The following is a 24730-nucleotide window of genomic DNA, read 5'->3' as shown; positions in this document are numbered from 1 at the left end:
TTTAGTAAATAAATAACAAATAACAAGGTTAACAATAGGTGCAGTCCTTAGGTGTGCGGTTTAGACCTTAAACAGGTCTGGATAAAGGAGCTGTTGGGACTTTGGGGACGTTGGGAGCGGGGGGTTGAGGTGTTATAAAGTCTGATAGCTGATGGGATGAAAGAGCCCCCCAAGCGCTTTGAGGCACGTGGCTGAGAGAGTCTGTGGCTGAATGTGCTCCTGAGTTGCCTCAGCTCAGCGTAGAGAGGGTGAGAGGGATTGTCCATGATCGCCTGCAGCTTCCCCCTCATCCTCCTCTCTTGTCACAGCCTCCACACAGTCCAGCTTCATCCCCACCACAGAGCTCGCCTTCCTCACCAGCTTATTCATCTTGCTGGCACCACCGCTCCCGATGCCTCCTCCCCAGCACACTACAGCAAAGAAGGTGGCACTGGCTACCACAGACTGGTAGAACATCTGTAGTAGCCTAGTGCACACCTTGAAAGACCTGAGCCTCCTCAGGAAGAACAGCCTACTCTGTCCCTTCCTGTAGAGGGCCTCAGTGTTGTCTGACCAGTCTAATTTATTGTTCAGGAGCACCCCAAGGAACTTGTAGGTGTCCACCATCTCCACCTCCTCCCCGTTTATGGAAACAGGTATTGGGGTGCTCTTTCTGCGCCGGAAGTCCACCACCAGCTCCTTGGTTTTCCCGGTGTTGAGCTGAAGGTGGTTCCCGTCACACCATCCCACAAAGTTCTCAACTAGTTCCCTATACTCTTCCTCCCTATTGTCTGTGATGCATCCAACAATGGAGGAGTCATCAGAGAACTTCTGCAGATGGCATGCTCGGGAGTTGTAGCAGAAATCCGAGGTGTAGAGGGAGAACAAAAACGGTGAAAGTACAGTTCCCTGGGGTGTGCCGGTGTTGCTGGTCACCACGTCTGACAAGCAGTGTCGCAGCCTGACATACTGCGGCCTGTCCGTGAGGTAGTTTGAAATCCATGCCACCATGTCAGGATCCACCTTCATCACTTGGAGCTTCTCCACCAGCCGGACTGGCTGGACGGTGTCGAAAGCACTGGAGAAGTCGAAGAACATGATCCTAACCATGCTCTGCGGCCTCTCCAAGTGTGTGTAAGCTCTGTGAAGCAGGCAGATGATGGCGTCCTCCACGCCGATGTCGGTCTGGTACGCAAACTGCAGTGGGTCCAGGCAGTCACGCACCAAGGGCCTGAGGTGCTCCAGGACCATCCTCTCGAAGATTTTCATGACGTGTGACGTTAGAGCCACAGGTCTGAAGTCTTTTGGAGCGCTGGGTCGTCCCTTCTTCGGGACAGGGACTACGCAGGATGTCTTCCAGAGTGTTGGCACCTTTTTCAACCTCAGGGAGAGGCCGAAAAGATGCGTGAACACTCCTGCCAGCTGCTCTGCACAAATCTTGAGCACCCTCGGGCTGATGTCGTCCGGTCCTCTGGCCTTGTATGTCCTGATCCTGGTGAGCTGCCGTCTCACGTAGCTGGTGTAGATGATGGGGTTTGTTGTTGCTGGGGTCACTGGGATAGTTGGGGGTGTGATGAGGGAATGACTGATCCCTGGGCTTGACATTGGTCCAGCCACCTTAGAATTGTGGAAAGGGAGAGAGAGAGAGGGTGGTGCTGGGAGGGGAGGTGCAAAAGCTGCCATCCCCGGGTCTTGTGGTATAGCAGAGAGATGAGTAGTGCAGGAGGGGGAGGGGGGTGTTGGTCTGGCCCCAGTTGGTGAGTCAAATCTGTTAAAAAACAGGTTTAGCTCGTCGGCCCGTTCCTTTGTCCCTTCCTGTGATCCTCCAGCATTTTTCATGCCAGTGATGGTTCTCAACCCCGCCCACACCTCTCGGGGGTTGTTCTGCTGCAGCTTCCCCTCTATTCTGTTCTTGTAGCAGTCTTTAGCCCTCCTCAGTTCCCTCCTCAGCTCTCTCTGTATTTCCCTCTGTGTGTCCTTATTGTCTCCTGCCATGAAGGCTCTCCTCTTCCGGTTCAACAGGACTTTGATGTCCCTGTTGATCCAGGGTTTGCTGTTGGGGAAGCAGCGAACCTTCTTGGTGGGGACAACACTCTCCTCACAGAACTTTATATAGTCTGTGACGCATTGAGTGAGACCCTCAATATCGTCGCCGTAGTCTTCCTGAAACATCTCCCAGTCTGTTGTCCTGTAGCACTCCATCAGGGCCTCCTCAGCCTCCACAGACCACTGCTGTACAGTCCTGGTGGTGATTGGCTGTCTCCTCACAAGAGGTTTGTATATAGGAGACAGTTGTATCAAGCAGTGGTCTGATTTGCCCAGGGGGGGAGAGCTGTTGCACTATATGCCTCCTTAACATTGGCATACAGTAAGTCCAATGTCTTATCCCCTCTGGTGCTGCAGGTCACATACTGAGTGAAGTCAGTCAGTGTCTTTGAGATGTTAACATGGTTGAAGTCTCCATTCACTATAATGAGAGCGTTGGGATGCCGAGTTTGCAGGTCTGCGACGGTGGAGTGAATGACGTCACAAGCCCGCCCCGCAACAGCTGATGGAGTGTAAACAACAACAATAATGACAGCCGAGAACTCACGGGGCAGATAGTAAGGTCTCAGTCCCACAGCCAACAGCTCAACATCAGGCGAGCACGTGATTTCCTTCGTAGTAACATGTCCAGGGTTGCACCATTTGGAGTTAACAAAGACGGCCAGTCCACCACCCGACTTCTTACCGCTCTGTTTGTCTCTGTCCGCCCGAACTAGCGTGAAGCCGGCTAGTTCCACAGAGCAATCTGGTATCTTCCCGTTCAGCCATGTCTCCGTCAGGCACAACACACTGCATTCCCGGTATTCGCGCTGTCCGGTAATGAGGGCTGATAGTTTGTCCGTCTTGTTGGGCAGTGAGCGTACATTCCCCATGACGACCGAGGGAAGACGGGGCTTGTATCTCCACCTCCTCTCCGACTTCTTGTTCCTCACCATGGCTCCTGCTCTGGTCCCACGCCGCCTTAACTTCAACTCCCTCGGGATCCCCTTCGGGCACACCACTGGTTGATCCCGGTGCTGGAGGAGCTTGTCTCGGGAATAGACGTTGGCCCTGTGTTGTTGTTGTTTGGTGGTCGCGGTGGTCGCGGTGATCGTCACATTGTTGCACATTGTTGTTGTTGCACAACCGTTTAAGAGCCCTATTGATTTATAATTTATCTCAAGAATTAAACCTACGTATTAACAAAGCCTAGAGTTGAAGTTCTAAAAAGTATATCTAGATAATAATTTTTTAAATAAAAAGGAAATAGGAAAAGGGGGTCGGGAGCTGCTGTATCGGGCTGCCACTCGCTGCGGCGCCATGGTAACGATACGTAGAGCTCATTTCCTCTACAGCTTTTACAACAACTCTCCAACTTTCCATTATTTTAAATCCTTGTTGCTGCGGTAAGCGAACGAGTTCAGTAGCCGCCGTAGCATTCATCCACGGCTTGACTTTTGCGGGCGCAATCGTTTCCTGGCAACAGCGGGCTCCACCAACCAAAGACCGAACAGATCGTGTTATACTTTAGGATTATGGGTAGTGTAGTGGTTTCAAGACATCGCAAAAAAACGTGTTTTTCTAAAACCTTGATGTTAACTTCTTTAACTTGTAGCTCCTGCAGGAGCATATACTATCGTTTAACAATATACCGGCGCGTGGTAAGTAAACTTTGGATTACGACATCATTGCTTTTAATCAAAACCTCTATGGTGAAATTAATGGGATTATTACCTCCGGTACCACACTGTTGCCCTCTATTGCGATTAGCTGGGAGCTGGGACATCTGCACTTCAGCATCACACACACCACAGTCTGACTTCACACTGTGACGGATGTAAAGTTTGCGCGCAAGCAAGCTGTTTCACGCACTTATTGAGGGGCGTTCTCGGTGGGCTTGAATATTCCCCCTGGCTTCGACTCCGATTTTTCTAGTATACCAGACGTAAACATGTAGACATATGTCATATTGCAGACTAAAGGAAAAGATGGAAAAGCATGGTTTCACCGCTTTAATGGCCCATATCTGTATTCATTGTAACGATTTGGATTAACGTGTCAACATGCCAGTCGAGCAAAAATGGATCCACTCCAAATGCATCTTTTCCGTTCTAAATGCACACTGACAATAAAGTCATGCATGTTAGTTTATTTAATATGATCTAGTTTAGCTATAGAATGCATTCAAAATGATCATCTTGCCCATCTTCAACTAACCTTTTTCCTTCGAGATCAGAGAACCAGCCGAGGTTATCAGCGATGATGTGGTTCTTCTCGCACCCTGAACACTTCACTATAACCACTCCTTTGTGGTAGGAGTGTTTAGAGATCCGTTTGGTGGATCTTGTGGAACAAACCTGCAATCATTCAAAATGGATCGAGCAAAGCAACATGATTGAATGGGTTAGCAAACAGAGGAGACAAACAGAGTATCCAGTGGACATAACAATAACAGAGACATGTTACCTTGCATGTGTAAACTAGATGATAATGCGTTGACTCAACCTTTCCCACAATGTCGCTGTTAATAAACGACGTGGTGGAAAAAGCAACCTTTCCCTGAACATGGCCATCTCTGGTAGGGGTTACCACTGAACAAGCTGGACTGGTATGGACTGAACACCTCCTTAATCTGACTGGTGTAACCATTGGTCCTCGTGTCATTCCAACATTAAATAAAGTACCTATGGTTAAACGAACATTCCTTAATATCCGACCTGTAGAAGCCATGGTGAAGAAGCTATGAATTAATATCCGACCAGTAGAAGCAGAACCAATGCTCGCTCACAGCTTCGCAGCTCTCTCGGTGTCGCGGTGTTATGACGTCATTATTTTGCTCCCGGGAGCTAATGGGATGGTAGGTCCCGCCCACTGTGACACTGCAGATGCACACTGCAGATGTACACACACGTCTGGTCAATGTGATTATACAGTAAGGACTGACACATTACATAATAGACCTAACCAACAATATCACATGTCAAATATTGTATAAGATATTTTTAAAAATCCAACATTTCAAAGCTACAATTTACCCTACATTCGAAAACATATTGTGTGTGTTTGTCTAGAACTCATTAATTCGATTATATATATTAGGAAATAAATGTAATATGTATTCACTATATATAGTGTATTTAGTTTAATAATTCGTAATTACAATTCTAAAGGAACTTACAAAATAGCCTAACTAAACACATGCTCCGGAGCTTAAGAGGTCAAAAAATACTTTTTGCTTCATACCATAACCAGGGGGCGACGTATGTGATGAGATGAGCTCAAGGCCCCCTGAGGATTCCTCAGGAGCCCTAGGGGTTCACCAGGACCCCTTCAGCAGGACCCCTGGGGGTTCACCAGGAGAAAACTAGTGGAATGGCCCCATGATATTCTTCTTGCCAGAAGTGCTCATGGGAACAGGCCACTGGTCCACGGTGGATTACTGAACCCTTTGTCCAGAGATCCTACCGACTGCGTTGTCATCTGTCACTCAACCCTCAAAACCCTCAAATTACTTTAAACAATCAAAAACACTTAATGTAAAAACACTATATTTCACAACACAGTGTGGTGTGTTGTAAAATATTGGCGTTGTGTAAATAAAAGTGTATAAAGCAATACATAAGTCTAATTGTAAATGACGGCCCATCTGTAGCCTGTGAGGGTTCAGGGCAGTGGTGTCGCCGGGCTGTTAAATAAAAATCAACTTTATTTTTTCTTTTTCTTTTCTTTGCTTGCTTTACACTAGAAATAAACCTGGGGATTCCTGGGGCATCTCATAATAGCCTAGTTCTTCTAGATAGTCCTTCTGGCAAGAGAATAAACGATTTAAAGGTCCCATGACATGAAAACCTCACTTTATGAGGTTTTCTAACATAAATATGAGTTCCCCTAGCCTGCCTATGGTCCCCCAGTGGCTAAAACTTGCGTTTGGTGTAAAACGAGCACTAGCTGTTCTGCTCGCCTTTAAAAAAACGGAGGCTCAAGCGCGCTGATTTGGAATGTCTTTATTAATGTCGTCATAAAGCATCTAAGCTCCTCCCCTTACTCTGCCTGGCCCGCCCAGAGAAGTTGGCCCGCCAATGAGACACGACCGTGCTAGCGCCACATGTGTGCGTGTAAATACACACACTGTAACGCAAGTGTTTCTTGTCGGTTCTTTGACGTCTCTTGTATTTCCACAACGAGACAGTGGGGGTTATCTGAGCCATGGTTGAGAAGGAATTGGGGGAAAGGAACTTTGGCTTTCACTCGCTGAAGTACATGAACTGCGACATGCCGCCGGTTGCCGCGAGGCACCATCGCCCGGCAGCAGGCAGCCGGGAGCAGGCAGCGGGCGGTTCAGCCTACTTCAGATTGATGTGAAAGTGGAAGAACCAGAGACGTCACAGAACCCGACAAAGTCGTTTGTAATTCATAATATTGTCTGGAGGCGCACACAGCTTTTGGCCGTGATAATATGTATTATGTGATATAGATATCTATGTATTATATGATATTATTTAGATATAGAGCTCCAGGACTGTAACGCAAGTGTTGTACACTTCCTTGTTATTTGGATAACTGTTCTGCTTTTGGTGTTATGGCGCATAACACGTCGGACTCTCGTCTCTGGTATTTCTACAATGAGACTCGTAGTGGGGGTTATCTCAGCCAAGGTTGAGAATGGATTGGGGGGAAGGAACTTTGGATTTGACTCCCTCAAGAACATGAACCACGACATGGAGGAGAAAGGGATTGTTGGCGGCGAATGTCTCCCGCTTGAGCCCCGCTGAGGGAACACCGCCGGAGGCGGAGGTGCCTAAGCGCTGCCCGGCAACAATCCCTTTCTCCTCCTTGTCGCGGTTCAGTCTACTTCACATTGATGTGGACGTGGAAGAACCAGGAACGTCAGAGAACCCAACGCGGTCGTTTGAGATTCATAATATCGGCTCACACAGCTTTTGGCCGTGATAATATATATTATATGATATAGATATCTATGTAGGTTATATGATAATATTTAGGTATAGAGCTACAGGACTCCTGTGTGTTCTAGAATATTTACAGAACACGGCTAAAGTCTGTGTGCGCCTCGCCATTGCAATACATCCACTGTAAACAGCGCATGGTACCGTGGCTGCAAGCTGCTCAGGGCCACACCCCCACCCCCCTCCTTGACCCACCTCGCTCCTCCTCATTTGCATTATAGCTACAGACACCAAAACAGCGCATTTAGGGGAAGCTCAATGTGCGACTGGCTCGGAGTGGCTGTAACTCTGCACCACGGCTGAATTTCGGGAACGTCTTTGAATACTGTGTTAGTTGCCCACTAATACCTATATTAAAGAATACATAAAATAACATGTCATGGGTCCTTTAAAAACATAACCAGACTGCAGTTTACCACCTCAAGTGAATTAACCTATCCTATCTCCAGTCATATATATATATATATATATATATATATATATGCTTTTTGGCAATAAATCTTATCTTAAAGAACATGCATTTGTGGAATGAGCAGCAGCGCTGAGTATGTGGGTTGCGCCCATGAAAAATTTGCCGTTGCCAAACAGGTTATTTTGCCGTTGCTATTGACACTTGTTTTGAGCTTCTGGTACCCCCAGGTGCTGCCAATCAGGTGCCTGATTGGCACCTGATTGGGCAACTTCAGGCTGGTGTTACGCAAAAACCAAGTTGCGGCATTATTTGGAGTGAGCCCTGGTACCCTCTCCAAACTGAAGGCCAAGTTCCATATAACGGGGGATGTCAATGACAGGCCGCGAAGTGGGCGTCCCAAGAAGACGACACCCAAAGAAGACCGTTTCATCACCCTGTCAGCACTTAGGTGCCGTAGGCTGTCTTCTACAGATTTGCAGTCAAGGTTTGCAGGACGATATGGCCGTCGGCTCTCTGCCCAGACAATCCGGAACAGACTACACGCAGCCAATCTCCGGTCTCATAGGGCTGCCAGGAGTCCTGCCATGACTGCCCTTCACCGTCAGGCCCGTTTGCACTGGTGTCGGCAACACGTGCACTGGAACCTGAACATGTGGAGGAACGTTATGTTCAGTGATGAGTCCAGATTCTGCCTACGGCAGTTGGATCGTAGGGTCAAAGTGTGGAGAAGACACGGAGAACGCAATGCTGATTGCAACGATTGACTAACATCTTTTGGTGGAGGCAGTGTGATGGTGTGGGGTGGCATCTCCCTCACTGGAAAAACGAGGCTTGTCATCATTGGAGGCAATCTCAATGCAGAGAGATATAGAGATTCTGCAACCAGTGGCAATCCCAAATCTCGACAGTCTGGGACCGAACTCTATCCTCCAAGATGACAACGCTCGCCCCCACAGGGCGGGGTTTATCAGAGACTTCCCCCAGAATGTGGGAGTGGAGAGGATGGAATGGCCTGCTAGCAGTCCTGACCTCAACCCCATTGAAAACTTGTGGGATCAGCTTGGGCGTGCTGTTCGTGCCAGAGTGACCAACACAACCATGTTGGCTGACTTGCAACAAATGCTGGTTGAAGAATGGGATGCCATCCCACAGCAGTGTGTGACCAGGCTGGTGACCAGCATGAGGAGGAGGTGCCAGGCTGTTGTGGCTGTGTATGGTTCTTCGACATGCTACTGAGGCTCCTGTTTGTGAAATAAATAAATTGCTTAATTGCCAATATGTCTTGTTTCTTTAAACTTAAATCATCCAATCCACCAAACACCAAATGACTCAATGGCAGAATAAGCTGCTTGGCATTGGCAAAGAAGATTTTTCGTGGGCGCAACCCTCATACTCAACTCTGCTGCTCATCCCACAAGTGCATATTCCATACAAATGGGGCAACATTTGAGAGGGTACAGGCTTTCCAACGGTATAAGATTTATTGCCAAAAAGCATTGTTATGTTACCACAGAGAAATAATCAACCAAACACAAAGTTTATAAATGTAAGGTCGGTCTTACTTGTATTCATTTTACTCTGAAATAACTTGAATGGAACTTTAGATGTCTGGAGATAAGCAGCACAGCAGTCAGGAAGCTATTTAAAGCTATAATAAACTGCGTATTTTGTAGATTTATGTAAAGCATTATGAAAAATATGCGCAATAAAGCATACCATTTTTGTTGCCGCATTTTCCCTTTTCTTCTGGGCTAAGCCCCGGATATTTCAGAAACGAAACGCCCCTGGTTCAGGGTAAACTGATTATCTCATAGTCGGCCCCAAACATCTGCAAAAGTTCTTCCAGAAATCTGGGGGATTTTGAAGATTTTAGCAAAATCTCCAAGCATCCTCTTCGGTGTTGAAATAACCCTAACCCTTCTTTGAACCAAAGGTACCCCAATTTATGTTGTGAATGTTTTTCTACCAGCGACATATTTATCATACATTTACTCATGCTTAATGACATATTGGAAACCCAAGTGAATGTCAAAGAATAATTCGCCCTTTGTACATTATAGTATGGCGATGTACAAATCTGGTACAATGTGTACCTTTACTTTGAAAATACGAGTGAAAATGCTTCAGCTCACGTTGTCCGCGTCTGCGTACCGCTGGAGTGGGCAATGTTGCCAGATTGGGCGGGAGCTCTAACCCAATCTGGCAACACTGGGAGTGAAGCTCATGCTTCTGGTCGGGAAGGAGAGTGTCAGTGAGCGATGGGTTCAATCCAGACATGTATTCATCATATTGGAAAGAGGTGAAAGACATCCCAGGCTTCAGTACACCAGGTAGGGGTTCGAGTCCCTCTAGGGAACCAGGTAGGGGTTCGAGTCCCCCCGGGGGTCCCGGGGACAAGGCTTCTCTATCCAAGCATGAAGAATGCAGTGGGACAGGAGGGCTGTTGTTGATCCAACCAGGCAGCATAACATGAACCAGTGGGTAGTGGGGACTAAAGCTGTGTTTCCATTCCTCTATGGTAGCTGGGTGTACATGTTGAGATGTTTCGGGTGGAGGGACACTCCGAGGCCATGCCAGGGGTGGATTGTAATTGTACAGATCAGAAAAAGATTTGGGGCGATTTATTGCAGTCTCTATTGTTTGATTGGCTTTGATGATGGGCAGGTATGGTTGCTCATTCTTTAATACCTCCTGTTATGTACCGCCGCTTTGGAATAACATCAAAACTAAGACGTTTAAAAGAACAACGCATTTCATTTTCCATTGTGTCGACAGTGGTGGAACTGGGAGCACTGTTTTTAGGAATAAACCAGTTTGCTCCAGTGAGAACTGAAACTGCAAACGCCTTCCTTTTTTATTCATCGAAGTGTGTCACTGGGTGACATTGTCTCTGGTTGTGGTTATCTGGGGTGAGACCTCTAATTAATTTTCAATGGCAATATCCAATCCATCAAAGGAATAGTTTAATAGCTTTTGTAATACTAGACTTTTGACGTTACATTACGTTGTAATGCATTGTTTCGTTACATGATTTTATAATTTTCTATGCACTCAAGTGTCCTTAAGTAGCCTACCTAGAAAAGTGCAATATAAACAAATTATTGCAAAATTATTATGATTATTACTACATTATGTTTTTTTTCCATCTATGTATGCTGAACGATTTCAATGATTCCTTTTCTTGACTTAATTTCTCTATTCAGTATTAATATCTCATTGGATATTATGTAACGTATGATATATCAAATTGAAGGCCTGTAGGTATTGTCTGTTGTTTCTAAATCATGACCACACTTCTCCTATATCAAGTGACGATAGCAGGTGATTGTATGGTCGACTATCCACACAGTGCTATTATTACAGTCCTGGCATTTGCAACGCTATGTTGGCATATTGAATGTCCACTTGCCCTCATTAAAACGGACACAGTATCCTGTAACTAAAGATAGACATGGGACATTTAAATGAAATTAAAACATAAAAACATCTAAGTGGAATCAAATGTTTAATTTTCCCTATGCTACAGTTGTACAATCCAAGCTGAACAACCTTTGCTCACCTTGCTCTTTGGAAGAGTTGGTGATTAACTCGTTCATTGAATTATATAAAAAATGATAAAGATATAAAACACAATATAGAATAAGCTCATTATTGTTGCAGCTCTGTGTTATATTAGGGCTACCTGGATTAGAACTCTGCCTTGACAAAAGCACCTCTGTTCAGAGAGTGGGTAGGAGGAGGTAGGATTCTACAGGAGGAGGGCTACGACAAGACGGCTTTGAACTGTGCTGGCAGATCGAGTAATTGCTGCTGTTCTTTTTCTTCATATTGGAGACACTCAAAATGTCCTCCCCTCCTCTTGGTGAAAACCCAGCAGGTTGCACCAGTTCACCTCTAGACAAATGATTAGGTACATTTGGAGCTTGTGTTTTAATGGTTTGTGGAAAGGGAAGCGTTTTAAGGAGTAAATTCATTTATTCAGTGTTTACAAACCTGTCATTGTTATCACTTGAGGGATTTTGTGATAGCATAGAGTTGTAAATAGCCCTTCTATTTAGACTCAGGTGGAAGATTGATTCATTTACTGATCTCTGAGTGATCTCAACATTTTCCACGAATAATGACTAAACAATCCACCAAAGATCTATGAACACTATCATTCTAATCCCCTTATGCTTCTCATTGCAGTGTGACGTTGCCAAGTACAAGCCCTGTTGGCTGACATTGGTCCATCATTGACTGCACTCTTCATGTCTTCATTAATTATTAATTTATAATCCTCACAAACACCAATTTCTTGCAATTCATACCTGTAATATGTATGTATGTATGTATGTATGTATGTATGTATGTATGTATGTATGTATGTATGTATGTATGTATGTATGTATGTACAGTATGTATGTATGTATGTATGTATGTATGTATGTATGTATGTATGTATGTATGTATGTATGTATGTATGTATGTATGTATGTATGTATGTATGTATGTATGCATGCATGTACGTTACATTATTTCAATCTTCTAAAATACAATGACCCTAACCCTAACCCTAAACATACATTTAAATTGGTAGTTGTTTCCCAGTGTCTATCTTTTTAACGCATCTGGCAAACTCATCTGGCAAAAAGCTACGAGGAAGTGTCTGAAAGAAGTGAGGCTGTGGTGTCCACAATTGAGTCTGTCTTAGTGTGAGCAAGTTGTACCGCAGGAGCTGAAGAGACAAGCAAGTCGGAAACTGGTTGACTGATGCCTTATGCCGGAGATGATAAAACCTGTTAACACCAGACTATTGCCCCTCAATGACTTGTGCATAAAGAACTATTTGGTTTGATTTTATCAAACCAGATCTCCTCTGAGAGAGACTTGTAGTCCTGGGGCCTGTATCTCTGCATTCTTTCACTGACCGCTTTGGCACACACAGAATGCCAACAGTGTATCCTATGGGAAGCCAACCCAAGGATGGTAATGTAATCTTGAAAAGCAGAACAAATGTTAGGAATGGACATATACAAAATATGTACATTTTATCTCACCTACGGGATTTAACTTTGGAACCGTAACCAAAGTTTAAGTCCATGTTGTTTTGCTCTATTATAAAATGCATTGGATTTCAATGTGTCCTTATCATGGATAGTTTGTGATGAAATATTCAGAAAGTCCACTCAACTTTACGCTTATTGGGTTGATGGCTTGAAAATAAATACATTTCAATCCCGATTTTCCATTATGGGTAATTAATACTATGCACTTTTATGTGACAATTCAACATAAAGCCATGAAAGTTAACTTGGTACATGAATGATGTTTTTCCTTTCCTTCAAAACAAACTAATATCTGGTTCTATTTTTCTTTGAAGGTAAACCATCATGATTCCTATCACAGAGCTGCGGTACTTTGCTGACACCCAGCCTGCATACCGCATCCTGAAGCCATGGTGGGACGTGTTCACCGACTACATCTCCATCGTCATGTTGATGATCGCCGTCTTTGGCGGCACACTACAGGTCACGCAGGACAAGATGATTTGTCTCCCTTGCAAGTGGATTGTGAACAAGACTTGTGAGACCATCCCCCTTCCCAACCTCACCATCCCCTACGCCCCCGAACCTAAAGGCATCAAGTATGACCTTGACCGGCACCAGTATAACTACGTCGACGCGGTCTGCTACGAGAATAAACTCCATTGGTTTGCCAAGTACTTCCCCTATCTGGTGCTGCTGCACACCCTCATCTTTTTGGCCTGCAGCAATTTCTGGTTCAAGTTCCCCCGGACAAGCTCTAAACTGGAGCACTTTGTCTCTATCCTCCTCAAGTGCTTTGACTCTCCGTGGACTACGAGGGCTCTGTCAGAGACCGTAGTGGAGGAGAGCGACCCCAAGCCCCCAGGGAAAATGAATGGCTCCATGGACAAAAAAGCATCTTCTGTGAGCGAGGATGTGGAGGCGAGCATTCCCATGCTGCAAAGGACTAAGAGAATTGAACAAGGAATAGTCGATCGCTCCGAGACGGGGGTTCTAGATAAGAAGGAAGGGGAGCAGGCCAAGGCCCTTTTTGAAAAGGTCAAGAAGTTTAGGATCCATGTGGAGGAAGGCGACATAGTCTACCGTCTCTATATACGTCAGACCATCATCAAAGTCATTAAGTTTGTGTTGATCATTTGTTACACGGCCTACTACGTGCGTTGTATCCAGTTCAGTGTGGTGTGCACGGTGGACATTGAAAGGCTGACAGGCTACAGAATGTACCACTGCGCACACCCCTTGGCCACACTTTTCAAGATCCTAGCCTGTTTCTACATCAGTTTGGTGGGGGTCTACGGTCTCATTTGCATGTACACGCTCTTCTGGATGCTAAGCCGCTCCCTAAAACGCTACTCCTTCGAGTCAATCCGCGAGGAGAGCAGTTACAGCGACATCCCCGATGTAAAGAATGACTTTGCCTTCATGCTGCACATGATAGATCAGTACGACCCTCTTTACTCAAAGCGTTTTGCTGTCTTCCTCTCCGAGGTGAGTGAGAACAAGCTGAGGCAGCTGAACCTGAACAACGAGTGGACACTAGAAAAGCTGAGACAGCGCATCACCAAGAACTCCCAGGAGAAGCTGGAGCTGCATCTGTTCATGCTCAGCGGCATCCCGGACACGGTGTTCGACCTGCTGGAGGTCGAGGTGCTCAAGCTGGAGCTCATCCCCGACATCACCATCCCGCCTATCATCGCCCAGCTCGCCAACCTGAGGGAGATGTGGCTGTACCATACCCCCGCCAAAATAGAGGCCCCCGCTCTGGCCTTCCTGCGGGAAAACCTCAAGTCCCTCCACATTAAATTCACTGACATCAAGGAGATCCCGCTTTGGATTTACAGCCTGAAAAACCTCAGCGAGCTGCACCTCACAGGCAACCTGAGCGCCGACAACAACCGCTTCATCGTCATCGACGGCCTGCGCGAGCTCAAGAGGCTCAAGGTGCTGCGGCTGAAGAGCAACCTCACCAAGCTGCCTCAGGTGGTGACTGACGTGGGCGTCCACCTTCAGAAGCTCTCCGTCAACAACGAGGGCACCAAGCTCATGGTGCTCAACAGCCTGAAGAAGATGGTGAACCTCACGGAGCTGGAGCTGGTGCGCTGTGACCTGGAGCGCATCCCGCACTCCATCTTCAGCCTGCACAACCTGCAGGAGATCGACCTGAAGGACAACAACCTGAAGACCATCGAGGAGATCATCAGCTTCCAGCACCTGCACCGGCTGGTGTGCCTGAAGCTTTGGTACAACCAGATCTCCTACATCCCCATGCAGATTGGCACCCTGACCAATCTGGAGAGGCTCTATCTGAACAGGAACAAGATCGAAAAGATCCCCAGCCAGCTATTCTTCTGCCGCAAGCTGCGCTTCCTGGACCTGAGTCACAACAACCTCACCAGCATCCACGCCGACGTGGACCGCCTGCAGAACCTTCAGTACTTTGCTGTGACGTCAAACCGGGTAGGTGTGGGATGGACAGACAGTCCCCAACTTTACTGAACCTTTTCAGTGCAGTGTTTTACACTTAATCAGCAAGGCACAAGTGGAAAGATCTGAAAAGAGTCAATCTAAATTTGTGTAGGAACTCCTTTGAGGAGAGGCAGAGAGAGTAAAATGCAATTAATAACCCAGAGAGCCACAAGGCAAGTGACGCCAACCGGCTGTCCAATTGGACTTTGTGGAGCTCGTGGATACATTTGATTCGGTTTTTATCAACTTTATCTTATCAACTGCAAATCACTGAAAACTGCGCAGATTATTTAGAATTATTTTTGTCTGCAAAACAAGACTTTAAGCTGCCCCGGAAAATAAGCGGCAGTGGCCGATTTGGATCGTAAAATCTGGATACAAACCAAGCCTGTATTTTCAAAAAATGCGGTTATCACAGTAGTCTTTAAACTAGAGGGAGCTATTCCCCAAGACGATGAAATGTTCATGACGTTAAGCATAGCAAGTCAGTTCACCATTGGGAGTTAGAACCTTTTGTAGTGAGAGGATCCAGCATGCAGGTCGGTTGGTCAGGGCTAGACTTGGACCAAAAACGAGTCAGTTGGGCCTCGACCGGCCCACCCCTATCTTTAGCCACATGCACATGTTTTTTGTGCACTCGCAAAGACCGCCCTGCTGGGGATCCTGTCTGCCGGAACCAGAAAGGCCCTGTAAAGTCCCTCTACACCTGTGGCCTACTTTGCTGCAGGTCCTGCAGCCAATATATCAGTTGTCAGTTTGGCCGCATCTGTCTGAAAGGCAGGCCTCCTTTTGGCCAGCAATTATCTGTGCCTCCCCAACGTTTGGTCTTATGGTGGTCTGCCTTATTTACATCACGTCCAAAGTGACTGTGGGCCAATCAGAAATCTAGCAGGGCTTAAACTCAGGGTGCTACAGCAGGCCACCGCTGCTACGGTGAGGCCAGGCCAAGCTCTGAGCTCTGAGAGTCAGCTCAGAGCAGAGCAGAGCTGTGTCTTCGTACCACCGTTAGACTGCAAAACCTTCTGCCAGTACTCCCTTGGGCCGCGATCCTACATTTATATACTAGGTTGTATCAAACAAAAACAAATCCTACGACCTATACACTAGGTTATATTATACAAAGAAACATCCTACGATTATACTCCAGTTTATGTTATACAAAGAAACATCCTATGCTTATACACTAGGTTATATTATACAAAGAAACATCCTACGATTATACTCTAGGTTATATTATACAGAGAAACCTCCTACGATTATTAACTAGGTTATATTGTACAAAAGAACAAAACAACATGATATTATCCACCGTCCAGCCTGTCAGGGGTTTACATGCCCATGTTAGTTTTGCAAGTTAAGCTGAACTGCAGAGAGGACACAGTGTAGTGCTCATGGTGCCCCTCTTAAGAGGTTCAATATGAAGAGTAGGGGAAGCATCCCGTTTTTATTGATTCAGTTTTGTGTTTGAAGAATAACACAGAGCTGCTCTCCGAGAGGGAAGGGCCCACTTTTGGGGTGGGTTTTGCGTCCGATTTTTTACAGTGTCAAGAAGAAACTTAAGGTTGGTTTGTCACTGGAAAAGGCTGTGTTTCTAGAAGTAGGGAACGTGGTTTTGTGGCTGAGCAAGCTGTCATGAAGATGATAGGCTTCAAGTTGAGTTGAATGCCATTTGTTCGAGTGTTCTGCAGCTTCGTGGGTGAGAGTTCTCTTCACTGAACCACGTCGTTTGGCTTTTGTAGTGTTTAACCATGAGCGGTTCAGCGGAGCATAGGTTAGAAAGAGGTGCAGGTGAAGGGGGTCACTGATCTGCCTTGGCTGTGATAGTAAGGGGGGGTGAAATGATGGCAGCTGTCAGTAATCTTATCAGACAGTGTTAACGGGCCTGGGATACCACCACCGGGTAATTAAGCTGAGGTAAAGGGGGAGACCTCCAGGTCTGAACCTCAAACTCTGCGGGTCAAGGTCCAGCTTGTTTCAACCATGGCTGGTAGGTTACTGGGCGAGCTGGTTCCCCTGTGTCTGGCGTATCATCAGAGAACTCATCCACCAAGAGTGAGCACACGGCCGGGGGGCGGGGAACTAGGAAGAACTAACTTCAATGTTTTGTTTGTTCAAAAGTTTTCGAATTGGAGATAAGGGACATTCCTACACATCTTTAGGATTCTAGAGATATTTGTGAGCTGAGCTTACATAGTTTGCGGGGTTAGCTTCGTTAGGTTGGTTATTAATAGGTTTGGTTTTAACCATATTTCTCATTACTCCCAGGAAAAATATCTTATTTTTATAATTGATCATCATTTTAATGATCAATTATAGTATTATATAATCTGATATTCATGAATCCTTTTTTGAGTTCTTCTGATTCTTCCCTAACCCTTACCCTAACCCTAAAATAAGGGGGCGGGGGGTTAATCAGCCCTCAGTTATGAGGAAGAGGAAGCTGAGAATAATGACAAGGATTTCTTATGCAAATGCATATTTGCGGTTGCCTTGGCCTGCAGTTTTTACACCTGGAGATGGCACGGTGCCACAATACTAATAGGTGTAGGTGTACTATAAACCACCAAGTGGCAGTCGCTAATGTGACCAGTGTTAACACAAGGAGGCGCGTCTGTCAATATTATGTGCTCCATTACCCAGGCTTATTAACCTGGTCTATAGAGGTGTTACCACTCTTCAAATCAACGCCTTCAGAACTCGATTTTGGCACGGTTCAGACCGCGTTTTGATTTGAAAAAAATATTCTTTGAGGGGTCCTAGGCCCAGGGCCCTAAACCTTGCTCTAGACTAACCCTCCCACCAACGGTTTAAGGACATTTATCTACGATAAGGCTCATTACACCTGCAGTGTTGCCAGATTGAGACTGATTTCCCAACCAATCTGGCAACACTGTATTCCTGACAGGTAGATACAAAATGGAATAGGCTAGCCTTGTGTGTGGGCCAGAGATTGGGGACTCGAGTAACATGACCTGACTCGAGTCAAATTTAAGTCACCAAATTCAGGACTTCAGACTTGCTTGGATAACAGTGATAAAATACTTGACTTGACTTTGACTTGCTATTCATGACTTGAGACTTGTAGCTTAATCGTCGTCCTGCAATACTGTTGGACATGTTACATTTCATAAGCTTACATAAGGTCTACTGTTAAATGGAACAGGATAGGCCCAGAGAGCTCAGTTCATTCATATTTCCGGTTTGATACGCCCTAAGAATGAGACTAGTCATGGGTAAATCAAATTAATGAGATAGATATTTTGGTATGGCAAAATTAATCTTTAGATTTTAGTTGTAAGATTTAGTCGACTAATCTGAAAAAATAATCGGCCCTAGCTTTGACATTGGTTTAATATCAGTTCTGTCTAGATTTTAAACTTTGACGTTTCATTTGTTTTCGTAAGACTGCGGCCGCCTATGTCTTATTATTTAATTTCGGAACTCAGATAAGTCTTAAATAAGGGATAATGTATAGAATGCTGGTCATTATCGGGAAAATAATTGTTATGACTTGACTTGTAACTTGTTTGACCCAAGCTATGACTTGGCTTGACTTGCTTGACTCTTACAAAAATTACTCGGGACCTGAAGGTAAAGACATGAGACTTGCTTGAGACCTGCACATGTGTGACTTACTCCCACCTCTGTTGTGGGCCTCATTTCCTTACTGATTTGGCACAGATGTTTGGGCTGGTGAGCCTTCCTCCACAGTAAAACTATTGTCAATGTAACCCATAACCCTCTCTGCATGTCATCTGCCCCCCAGATCGAGGTGTTGCCCCCGGAGCTGTTCCAGTGCAAGAAGCTGCGGACGCTCAACCTGGGCAGCAACTGCCTGCAGGCGCTGCCGTCACGCTTCGGGGAGCTCACGGGCCTCACCCAGCTGGAGCTAAGGGGCAACCGGCTGGAGGTCCTGCCCGTGGAGCTCGGCGAGTGCCGGCTGCTGAAGAAGAGCTGCCTGGTGGTGGAGGAGGACCTGTTCAACACGCTGCCCCCCGAGGTCAAGGAGCAGCTGTGGAGGGCCGACCAAGCTTGAGTCTTGCTGCTTTTTGTGCCTTTAAGGAAAAGGACATTGGACAGAGACAAGACATTGAGTTGAAGAAGGGCGGGAACGACATGCAGCACAGGACCAGCGATGGGAATCGAACCCGGGTCGCTATTTGCCTATGGTTTGCACACTAGCAGTTGAGCCACCAAGACGCCCTGATTTTTTTCTATTTAAAAGCCAGCGGAAGAAAGTATGGATGTTGGACCCACCCTTCCTGTTGAGATAAGGACTGAGGGGGAGCTGTATGGATGATTGATGAGGGGTTGAGATAAGTAGGGTTGGGGATAAGGTGTATACTGTACAGCCCTTCTGACTATGTGACTGTGGGTCAAGCCCTGATCAGTCAAAAGCATGTGTCCAACCTGTACCATAATGATAATTCAATCATTTATCTTGATCTTAAATGCAAAAGTCATACACATTCACGTGTATATATATATATATATATATATATATAGAATAATTATTCCTTGATACAAATCATTAACACACACCCTACACAGGAGGGACACTATTATTATATTAATATATTATTTACCCCCAAAATCCCCCGAAAATGTGGATTTGTTTCGTATTTTGTGTGTGCAGATTCAATAATAGGTCTTGCCAGAAAGATTTGACAGCATTGAATCCTCTGCTGTATCATGTCCTCCACAATGCCGATCAACAGGGTATCCCAGCTGCCTGAATAACACTCGGCATGGGACAAGGCCTGTGGTTTAAAGGATTATTCTTGATTTTTTCTTGGTTTTGCCAAGCAACAGGACAGGGACTTGGTGAACTTGTTTAAGCGAAAAACAGAAGAAGTCTATGACACCCTTAGGACACTTTGAACAGAGTGAGTAGGAGAAGAATAACACTGTTGTTTCATGGGAGTATAAGAGTTACAGAGACACACCAGTCTTGAGCTGGCTATCTCCTAGCCACTAACATGTCTATATATACAATTAAATTCATCTTTATTGCAAATAGAAATGGTCATGCACAGAAAGTATTACAAAGCGGATATATTTGCTATTTATTCACTTCACTTGGTTTAATTGCAGGTGCAAATCCTGAAAGTTCCTGACCAGAGTTTAATCCTAATTTATTTGGGCACTGAATGATGTGTATAATTGAACCACTAGGTAAAGTTCCCTAAAGTTGAGTGGGGAGCCTCTTTGGATTTGCTTCCAACTTAGTTTTCATCCCCAGTAGAGAGAAATGTTGTGTTTGTGCCTTGTCTGCCTGAAACTTTGTGTGCTTTTTATTTTGATGTGTTTATATTTTATTTGTCTTCCATTTACCTCGGATAAATCTGCAATTGGCTTTGCCAGAATGCTTAAAATAAGGGATTATTACCACGTCCAAAGATGGTATTTGTGGTTGTTCTAAAGGGAAACAAGTGGTTTTGTCTGCTTGAATAGCTTCGGAAGATGTGTGTACTACAGCCAGGTTCTACTTTTTGTTATTTACTACTAATGCCTTACTTTTTATATCTCTTCATGACTTGGTATTTTCAGGTGTGCGGGTACAGGTTGACTTTGGGTAATATGATCTTCATGTTGCTGTTCAATGCATACAGATTGTATGAAATGTGGCATTGTTCATTACATCTGGATTAAGTTGTTTTTTTAGGAGTCTGGCAGTTGTAATAACATGAGACAAATGCACTTTTTGTTGAAATTGTTGTTTTTTACGACAAAATTTGAGTCAAGTTCCTTTTGCTTTACAAATCAATGTCCTTTTTCTGTCCTGGTTGTGTTAGTATTATTGTGTTTTGGGAGAGGCTGGATATGCTCCACTCCTGTAAGAAGCTGGAGCCATCGTCACTATTCTCGGAACAGAGCCACTGCAATGGAAACATTGGGTATTGGTTTAGACGAATATGTAGGTATTTGTAGGTACCAAACGCACACTGAAACACAAAGTGATGAGACAAGCCCTCCAAACGTATATGATCTGAAATCGAGTATGCAGGGATTTTTCTGCCAGACCGTTATGTTTATGCAGCCACAACCCCCTATATTTAGGATGTTTAGTCACCAGGCAAACATGAAAGATGTTGGAATCCGGCAAACCACATGCCCACAGTTGATGTGGACTTATGAGTGTCAAATATAGGCCTATGTTAATCATTTGTTCTGGACAAACTTTGGCCTTATCTCGCTGGTCGAGTTTTCTGTGGTTTGAATGCTTTGCCTCGTAGACAGCTCATGCCTCGTAGACAGTTCAAATTAAATTGAACTGACTTACTTGAGAGTGCCGTAGAAGTGAACTACAGGGAATCACGCATTCATTAACCCATTCCTCCATTCATTTCATTCACTCATTTAGTTTAAGGCAGAAGATTGTGGAAAGATGTGGCCAAACCATCTTTTTTTTTTTTTCAACTGAGTCATTGTGCACTGATCACACATCTGTCATTTCTATACGTCGTACCTTTTCTTGGTGCTCCTGTTTAAATGTCTCATAACCCTGCTTTACATTTCCCCCTGAAACTAAGAACTTCTATCCATGGGAATGTTTGGAGCTAGTCAGTTCAACATGACATCCCTTTTTTTTTGTATATTCATACGCAAGTCTTAACCACACATCTTGCTGCATGTCAGCATTTCTGAATGAGGTCAGACAGCTTTTTCAAGCATTGACTAACAAAATGACCCCTAAATTAGTTGAAGTTAACTCTGTACTATGTAACCCAATGCCAGCAGTAGACAGTGTTAAAAAATAAACACTACTCACATCTATGTAAAGTATAATATAATTTGTCAGCAACAGGTGATTAAGAGTCATCATTCAAGTCCTATTAAATATAGACTTGATGAAACGTTACAATTTGGATTAAATGCTGTTGCTTCACACATCAAAACGTGCAGACCTATAATTTATTGTTTGAATAATTGAATGTGTTTGTTAAAAACCTTTCGAAGACATTGCTGGGTTCAGTTGTAGTATCATGCAATATGGAATTTCCCTCATGACCCTGACAATTAACGTACCAAATGAGACGTTCTAACAGGATGGAATCATGTTATTGTCCTTAACAAAAGGACTTAATATATATATTATGGGCAATTATATGATAAATATGGCCAGAAAGTTTTCTATCGCCCTGACTATTATAATAAAGTTGTCTCTTAACACTAAATTGGGGGTTGTCTTGTATCTATATCACAAAGAAACACTACGGCCTTATATTCAACTTAAAGGAAATAAAGGGAAACCCCTGTTACTGTCTCCCTTGGCTTCACAAAAACATGAAAAATCGAAATCACCATGTTGTGCCTATAATGCCTAAGAGCATTTTTGCGTGAACACGCCTGCCATAAAGGTTAACAAACTAGTTATCCTTGGGTCTTTCTGATTAGACATTTTGTAAAGTGCTTGTATTGCGATTTACTATTTGTATTTGTCCACAAACTCCTTTCTGATACGATGCACATTGATTTTCTGAATCAATGGAGTTCAATGATTGAAGTGCTATATACATTGTGATTTGACATCTCAATGACTGCTGCCATGCTGGGAACATAGGACCATAAGTAATGATAGTTTTAATGTTGGTATTAATGTTTTTGTCATTGTTTGGTAATTAATCGTGAAAATTTTTTTCATTATGGGAATACATTGTTGTGTTTTAAAACTGTCACAGCGCTATTCATTGGAAATGTGGCAAATTAAAGTTTACTTCTAGGTTACAGTATATTTACACTGATTACATTTTCTGTACTGCTTCAAGGCTGCATCCATGTGTACTACTTACTACAGTGTGTACTACGCACTACAGTGTGTACTGTATTCTGCTGTACTATTGGTAAAACAGCCCAAAGTATTAAACATTTTGGAAATACTAGTGTCGAGGAATTCAAGCTGTCCAAACAGTATAATGTTTATGTATATGTTTATGGGGTAGCGATAGTTGCTGATTGTTACACATTTACTTGTGTGATGTAAGAGTATGTGTTTGACTTCAGTTGTTGAGTTGCTTTTTTGCCTTTTAACCTGTTAATATGAGGGCAATAAACCAGTACGGAGAGGCTAAACTATGAGTTGATTATTTCAGGAAATTTCTCTCTCTGTACCAAAAACCTCAAAAACACACCCCAGTGGATTTTCATGTCATTCATTAAAGTCAGTAATCAATCAGTTTGATAGCTTTCTTTTGGCCTTCTGCCATGGCTCCAATGAGATTTTCTTAGCGTTAGCAAATACTGTATGACTGGTGAGAATCAGAGCAAGGACAGAGGATTTCTCTTTTAATACAGCTTGAGTGTTTCAGATGGGATGCTGTACAATATCAGGGCTGAAACACACAGGCATGTTATTATGCATTAAAAAGTCATAATAATACTTGTACTTGGATTCACCAGTTACTGGGGGGCCTGCCCCATCCATAGGCCTCCAAGACAAATTGTACTCAAGGACCAATTGGCCAAATCGTCAAGGTCAGTGAGGTGTCAGTGTTAGACCCTTAGTCATTGTTAGACCCTTGGCCAGCCTGAGTTCTGGTTTCAAGGAAAGTTAGCCATTTCTGGTTCTGTGTGACTCACAAGGACTTTATACCCACATTCTGTTCACGAGGCGTTCGATAGATTGCAGGGTTGCGTGGCTCCCTGGACCATCGTAGCAGGTAATACCCTGTAATGCCATTCGGCCTGGGCAATGCACCCGCCACTTTTGACCGGATTATGGAAAGGGTACTGATGGGAGTCCCTAAGACGGCCTGTGCTATTGTATCTCCACAAAGGGCTTTACCATGCAAACGATTTTGATACGGGACTGCCCAACCTCCAGACCTTTTCCCAGAGCCTGCAAGCTAGTCAAATTGAGGTATAACCAGATAAAGTGTACTACTACATGATGGCAGGTTTGTAGGGAACATTGTGGGTAAGGATTGGGTAGCTACCGATCCTGAGAGGATTCTGGGTCTGCAGGATTGGAAGGTACCCGGTCTCAAACCGGCGTAGGCAGTTTTTTTGTTCTAGCATCCTTTGTTCCTCACCTCTCTGGTTTAGCGGGCCCGTAGCACAGGTTGGCGGAGAAGGGGATGCCGTTTGATTAGGAAAACCAGTGCGGAGAGGCTTTTCACAGGTTGTGGCAGGCTATCCTGATGGTACCAGTCATAGCCATCCCAGTCCCAGATCAGGAGTTTGTTTTAGACACAGATGCGAGTAACATGGTTAGGCGCGGGGTCATCCCTATGTTCCCCGGGTCCTATGTTCCCCGTTTTTCCCAAAAAGGGTCCTATGTTCCCCTGTAGCCATACATACATAGCCTATGCTCCCCGGTATGTATACCGGGGAGCATAGGACCCTTTTTGGGAAAAGCGGGCAACATAGGAACCTTTTCTGGGAAAAAGGTCCTATGTTCCCCGCAATCTATCAATCTTTGCTGTTACACATGCTATCTACTTCAGGCCTTACCTGTATGGCATGCAGATACAGTTAAAACAGGCAGTGCATCTCTGAAACGGTTTAGTCATTGAAGAAAATAGAGGGCCAAGTGGCTCGCTGGCTCCAGGTCTTACAGGGGTACGACTTTGACATAGGACCCAGACCGGGGACACAGCCTGGTAACGTCACAGTGCCTTTGCAAGGCCAAAAGCTTGTTGCTATGGTGAAAAGCTGGATGGCCATGAGCCGGGGATGGGGGTCCCAGAGACTGTTCATATACTGAGAGTGGGAATGGGTACATTTGTTGGGTGACCCGGCGTCTTGATGGTGGAGTTGGCCTCGGTGGAGGCAGGAGGAGGATCCGGAGCTGGCTCCAGCAATAGAAGCACTCCGGCTTGGGGAGAGACCCCCCCAAGTCACATGAACTCCTC

The 24730-nt window shown here is 44.8% G+C and overlaps 1 protein-coding gene across 3 annotated transcripts; it reads left to right on the top strand.

Annotated features, from left to right (window-relative positions):
• The first annotated feature begins 9564 nt into the window (after nucleotides 1-9564).
• lrrc8aa (leucine rich repeat containing 8 VRAC subunit Aa) lies at nucleotides 9565-22949 on the top strand. 3 transcript variants are annotated; one of them, XR_009523196.1, is made up of 4 exons: nucleotides 9565-9713; nucleotides 12746-14867; nucleotides 18643-21851; nucleotides 21926-22054. XR_009523196.1 is itself a non-coding variant. In XM_060038689.1 (3 exons), the coding sequence occupies exons 2-3, from the start codon at nucleotides 12756-12758 to the stop codon at nucleotides 18910-18912; spliced, it is 2382 nt and encodes a 793-aa protein (XP_059894672.1). In that variant the 5' UTR covers nucleotides 9565-9713; nucleotides 12746-12755; the 3' UTR covers nucleotides 18913-22949. The 3 variants fall into 3 exon arrangements, 2 of the variants coding, with proteins under 2 accessions (XP_059894672.1, XP_059894674.1); XM_060038689.1 differs by having other exon boundaries at nucleotides 18643-22949; XM_060038691.1 differs by having other exon boundaries at nucleotides 9574-9743; nucleotides 18643-22949.
• Nucleotides 22950-24730: the final 1781 nt, after the last annotated feature.

This window comes from Gadus macrocephalus, chromosome 19 (genome assembly GCF_031168955.1).
Source record: "Gadus macrocephalus chromosome 19, ASM3116895v1".
NCBI classification, from domain to species: domain Eukaryota; kingdom Metazoa; phylum Chordata; class Actinopteri; order Gadiformes; family Gadidae; genus Gadus; species Gadus macrocephalus.
Note: the sequence above shows the minus strand (reverse complement) of the source record. Positions and strands in the feature narration are given on the sequence as shown.

Bases quoted from the DNA above. Each gene is read 5' to 3' on its own strand.
- lrrc8aa (XM_060038689.1), top strand. From the start codon at position 12,756: ATGATTCCTATCACAGAGCTGCGGTACTTTGCTGACACCCAGCCTGCA. The intron at 14,868-18,642 runs GTAGGTGTGGGA...TCTGCCCCCCAG, and splicing joins TTGCTGTGACGTCAAACCGG to ATCGAGGTGTTGCCCCCGGA.